The sequence below is a fragment of the Peromyscus eremicus genome, chromosome 4 (assembly GCF_949786415.1).
Source record: "Peromyscus eremicus chromosome 4, PerEre_H2_v1, whole genome shotgun sequence".
NCBI lineage: Eukaryota > Metazoa > Chordata > Mammalia > Rodentia > Cricetidae > Peromyscus > Peromyscus eremicus.
In genome coordinates, this window is record NC_081419.1 from 106,842,249 (window position 1) to 106,848,146 (window position 5,898).

Consider the following 5,898-nt stretch of genomic DNA (forward strand, 5'->3'; position numbering starts at 1 on the left):
CAGGGAGCCCACGACTGGGACAGTTCCTGGGCACAGAGGAAGGAGTAAGTACCTGATACGGAGCTAATGGGTAGCTTTGGCTACTCACAGCAAAGAGTAAGTACAGAAAATGAGAAGGATCAGCTAGAGAAGGACCAAGAATGACGCCTGAAGATTGTAACAAGAAGTGGGTGAGATTGTAACTTAGTACCGTAAGATGTGGCCATGGCTTACAGAAGCTGGGTGTCAATCTTGTGTTGCAGTGTCCTGTGCCCGCGTGTCGAGGGAAGTCATTTGCTCCTTTGCGCAGCTCTCCCCTCACAGTCACAACGGACTGGCAGTTGATCAAGTAAGCACTCAGAACAGGAAGTAAAGAGGAGTTCTCATTCTGCTGAGAAAATCTATGGTTTTATTATATGTATCGTGGCATTTGATCTGCAAATAATGGTTATTTGATGAGCCTGTGTTTTAAAATGATAATTATCTCTTTGAAATTGATTGGTTACTCAGTTCTAGAAAGGATGCAACTTTTACATCCCATAGCTACTGAGAAGTGGTTCATTTTGTGTTTAAATGTTGTGATTCGTTTCATATTCCATGATGGACTGTGATTAATATTGAAGTTTTAGATAATCACTTGAAACTGGGCTATTTTATGACATGTTCTCATTTTCTTTTCAGCATTTTATACCATTTACTGTTAGCTTATTTTGCTTTGTTTTGCAAGTAAGACATTATTTCTATATATATTTTTCAAAGAAGATTTATTTTTATTTATGTGTAGTATGTCTACATGAATTTATGTCATGACTGTGTGAGTGCCCGAGGAGGTCAGAAGAGGGACATCAGAAGCCAGAAGATTGGCATGGGATTGAACCCCCTGGGGCTGTAGTTACAGGCAGTTCATGAGTGTTGGGAACTGAACTTGGGTCCCCTGGTAGAGCAGTAAGTGCTCTTAACCATTGAGCCATCTCTCCAGGCTCCTCTTTTATGTATTTTTCATCTAGTCATTCCAGGTTTTTTGATTATATGTCTGTGACAACCCCTCCCCCCAACAAAACAGTCTGACAGTTCCTCAAGTCTCTTTTGTTATTTTCCTGCTGTTAGTGGGAGGTCCGATGCTGTTCCCACGCTCATTCCCTTTAGGGTGCTGGGCTCCCCGCCCCTTTTGTAATCTCCTCATTTGTGCAGTTAGGAAATGGTGAAGGGATAGTTAGTTGTCTTCATGCCCCTTGACACTTTTTGTCCCAAGTGTCTTTAGCTGTCCAGTGTACCATCCACTGCTTTCTGGACTTCCAGTCCGATGCATCCCTCACATTACCCATCGCCTGTGTTTGCCTTATCCTTCCAGTTCTCTGCATGCTTTCCAAATTGAGTTGGCTCTTTGTTGTATCATCTCTAGAAACATTTGCTTTTTATGTGTTTTGTTGTTATTGTGTTGAGACCAATTTTGTGACCCTTGTGTAACCTTTTACCCACAATTCTGTCTTAGCCTCTTGAGTACTGGGGTTACAGACACACACCACCCTGACTTACCCTGGTGATTTTAACTTAGTGATCTCATGCTTGTCCTCCCTCTGTTCCCATCTCAGAACACTTTTTATTTTTATTTTATGACATGCTCTTAGACTCCTGTTTTTATTTTCTCTTCCTTGAATTATTGCCATTTCAGAGATCAGGTGAGAAATTGTTTGGAGAGGTGGGATCGTCTCTGCTGCTCTCTGTGGGTTGGAGTTCTTCCTCCTTGGGCCTTCTTCCTGAGTAAGATGGGAGTTCTGGTGGTTCTGAGTGTTCTTGAATTGGTTCGAGTGTCTTAATGCTGAACTAAGGAAGCTTTATTCTGGAGTTGAGATAGCCTCAGGGACATCTTAGCTCCCCTCTTAGAAGGAATTTGCCCGTTTCTGTAGGATAGTGCTCTGCTGCCTGATGGTAAATTCTCATTCTTTCCCTGCCTGATTGCCCACTCCTTCCAAAGAAATTCTAACCACTTACTTCTGTACTGTCTCTTGCTGCCCACCCCCGACTTTGAGAAGCTCTTGGGGCTCTGCCGGGAACCTAGATTGTCACTTCTCTGTCCCCTTGTGAGCTTTGTCTGTGCGGTCTGGACGTCACCGTGCTTCACCCATCACTCCTGTACGGTTTGCTCTCTTCAGAACTTTCACCAATGCCTCACTTGTCGATGCCACTTTTACGTGCTCCAAACTTGTCTTCACTTCTGTGGTGAGTCTTACTTGTTGGATTCTTGAGGGATGCTAGGGAAATGAATGCATATGTTCCTTCTGCCCTTCTGAATCGGAACTGAAGCAATTTTTGAAATGTCATTGAACTCCTTAAAAACCAGTCTGCCTTCGTGTAGAACAGCAGTGTGCAGATCCTGGAAAGTCACTGTGTTGAAGAGACAATTGAATGTAAGATGTGTCCTAACTGAAAACTGTTGAATGCCTTAGAATACAGGAGCTGATGTCTGACGCACAGAGAGAAGCGGGCCGGATCCCTCGAACAATAGAGTGTGAACTTGTTCATGATCTTGTAGATAGTTGTGTCCCAGGAGATACAGTGACTATTACTGGAATTGTCAAAGTCTCAAATACTGAAGAAGGTATGTTGGTAACTTTCTTCATGACTGTTTCTCACCAGTGGTATGTTAGATGTTAGCTTTTTTCTCTGTGTAAGATACTTCTGCATCTCAAATAATTTAGGAATTCCTTGTTTCTATGTATGGTGGATGAAGTGTTCTAGTCCTCAGGAAGCTGAGGTAGAAGGATTGTCACAGTTTGAAGTTAGTTTTGAGGCCTTATCTCTAAAACGTCTCAAGTGAATGAGTAAATAAAGTCACTGAGTCATAAATCTTGTTTAACAGTCTAGTTGTTATATAGAAAATAAAAACAATACATTTAATATTTTGGATTTTCAGGTTCTCGGAATAAGAATGATAAGTGCATGTTCCTTTTGTACATTGAAGCAAATTCTGTTAGCAATAGCAAAGGACAGACAGCACAGACTGCAGAGGATGGTTCTCAGCATGGGACGCTGATGGAGTTCTCACTTAAAGACCTGTATGCCATCCAAGAGATTCAGGCTGAAGAGAACCTGCTGAAGCTCCTAGTCAAGTACGTCTCAGTGACTCGAGGCTTTGTGTGGATGTGCATGTCAGCAAGCTCTTGGTGACTTGTCAGATAGTCAACCGTAGTCAGCAAACCTGAGTCCATAGGCCTCACGTAGCTCGCTGTCTTTTGTTCCAGGACTTGCGAGGGCTTTTGTGTTTTTGAATGGTTAAAAAAAAAAAAATGGAGAGTACTTCAGACGAGATCGGGCGTGTTCAGGGTGGTATGGCTATAGACTGAAGAGTATTTCATTACACAAAATTATATGAAATTCAGGTTTCAGTGTCCATAAATAAAGCTTTATTGGAACAGAACCACGTTCAGTCACTTACATGATATCCTAGCTGCCTTTGCACTGTGTGACAGAAGTGAATAGTAGCAAGAAAAGATATTACACGGCAAGGGGTGTTTATACTTAGGCCTTTTTAGGAAAAATGATACCTAGCGTAAATGATGACTGTCTCACACAGAAGTCCTCCGTGTCGTTATTAGTTTGTAATATACTCACCATACTTGATGTAGTATGCTTTGGGCGTTCTGGCAATTTGGGGGTAATTTTGAAGAAATGAGGAAAATCAAGACACTGCATAAAAGGTTACCTAGGAGAGGTGAAGGAAGGAGACTTGGAATGTGTTCCATGAAGAAATTGATCAAGGCTTTGGGCTCCAGAGTTGAGTCTTTCTTTCTGCTTTTTGTATGTCAGTTTGCCAACTGAGGAAAGTTTTGAGTTACTTGAGTTCTTGTCCTTAAACTCTTGGGGTTTCCCACCCAATAGCCACCCTGACCTACTCTGGGAAGCTAGTGCTGTGATAGGGTCGGCATGTGTGAGCCACCTAGGAGTTGTCTGAGCAGGCAGGCAGTGCCCGGGAGCAGCCGGGTTGGGCTCAGACGCCTGCCATTCCTCTTACGGCTGTAAGTGAGGCAGCCGCTTAGTGGCCCTTCGGCACTACTCACAGTTCACCTTCCTTCCCTCTGTCTTCGTGTTTGTGATTTCATCTTCCAAACCAAGGGGTTTCGAGGAATTCGCTTTCACTTTATTAATCTGGCAGATTGGCAGAGTAGGCAGGCTATTTTCTAGGAAGTTTTTAGTGAAACGCACCACACCGGCTTGATTGGCATGTCGTTAGTGGTTGCTTTCCCTACTACACAAGTTGAGTGCTAGAGACTGAGTCAGTACAGTCTACATCCTGGACCTTTAGTTTATTGACCAACACTAGATAACAAGTGGAGGACCACAAACAGAGAAGAGAGTATTAGAATTGTCAATATACAGCAAGTTATGTTTTAGTTTAGATTCCTTTGGAAGCAACAGTTTGGTTAAGTGTCATTTATTTGGGAGAAGAGCTCAGAAGTAGCAGGAAGGCAGGAGAAACACAGACAAGGGATGGCAGCCGGGCCATGGTGCCCTGATGAGAATGCCTCCTGGGGACCTAGATTTGAGGAGCAGCCCAGCACTTCTGTCCTGCCCTGTGTCTACTGAAGATGCTTCTGTGGCCATAGAAAAGTCTGTGATAGGCAGGCACAGGTGCTTGGGAGGAAGCAGGTGGCAGGTAGACCAGCACATGGTAAAGATTAGTTCAAGGGGCTCCAAGTTCTGTTTACATTTATTTAAACAGGAGGAAGATTCACACTTTACTCCTTGCTACTACCCTGTCCGTTTTGATTTGTTCCTTACAAAATGGACACATGCAAGTACTGTGTGCGTGTGTGCACATGCGTTATGTGGACATCAGGTGTGTTCCTTGTGTTTCTCTATTGCTAAGCATTTTACATTTTGAGCCAGTATCTCAGTGAACCTGGAGCTTAGAGGTTGGCTAGGCTGGGCAGTGAGCACCAGGGATCCTTCTGTCTCCACCTCCACAGTGCTAGGATCACAGCTTTCCACTATACCTGTGGTGGTTTTTTTTTTTTTTGTTGTTGTTGTTGTTTTGGGGGGGGGCATTGTTTGTTTGCTTCTTTTTTTTTTTTTTCTTTTTTTTTTTTTTTTTTTTTTTTTCTTTTGAGACAGGCTTCTCTATGTAGCCCTGGCTGTCCTGGAACTCACTCTGTAGACCAGGCTGGCCTCAAACTCAGAGATCCACCTGCCTCTGCCTCCAGAGTGCTGGGATTAAAGGCATGTGCCCCCAGCACCCAGCTTATACTTGGTTTTTTAACATGGTTCAGGAGTCTGAAATCCTTAATCTTCTGCAGCCAACACTCTACAAGCTGAATCATCTCTCTAGCCCTTGTAGCGCTATTTCCTTGTATTCACATTTTTCATCTGACCCTTTTGAATTGAACTGAAAAGAAATGAAATTTTATACCACCTTAAAATACTAACCTTTGTGCTGAGCTCACTCATTAGTGTCCTTTTGGTAACTTGACTACACAGGTCTAAAGATATGTTCAAATAAAACAAGGAGTTCAGGAAGTGGGAAACCTGAAAATAGTGCATTTTAAGTGTTAATTCTGTAAGATGAGCTGTATATTGAGTTACTTTAAGATGTTTTGCAAGCACCCCCTCAGAGGCATGGATTTTAAAGTATTCTTCCCTTTATAGATTAAATAAGACTTTAATAAAGTTTACAGTAAGAATAAAACTTGAGGGGTTTACTTAGTGTCCCCTTTTGGACACTAAGTAAAGGAAATTAAGCAAATTGTAAAGTAGATCTTCTAATGGACCTATGAAATTTAAGTTAGAATTTATAAATTGTATTCTATTTTTCAGCTCACTTTGTCCTGTCATTTTTGGTCATGAAGTAAGTATATTACTTGACTTTCATTCAAAAAGCACATAATGTTGGCAATATTAATACAAAAAAGTAACGAGAGTCTC

At 42.2% G+C, this 5,898-nt stretch overlaps 1 protein-coding gene across 3 annotated transcripts in view; it reads left to right on the forward strand.

Annotated features, from left to right (window-relative positions):
- Window positions 1-5,898, forward strand: part of Mcm8 (minichromosome maintenance 8 homologous recombination repair factor) — a 31,751-nt gene that overhangs the window by 7,506 nt on the left and 18,347 nt on the right. For all 3 annotated transcript variants that reach the window (XM_059261482.1, XM_059261483.1, XM_059261481.1), the window contains exons 8-11: window positions 243-328; window positions 2,427-2,578; window positions 2,894-3,089; window positions 5,791-5,821. In XM_059261482.1, the coding sequence (XP_059117465.1) occupies window positions 243-328; window positions 2,427-2,578; window positions 2,894-3,089; window positions 5,791-5,821 (465 nt within the window). The remainder of the gene's footprint in view (window positions 1-242; window positions 329-2,426; window positions 2,579-2,893; window positions 3,090-5,790; window positions 5,822-5,898) is intronic.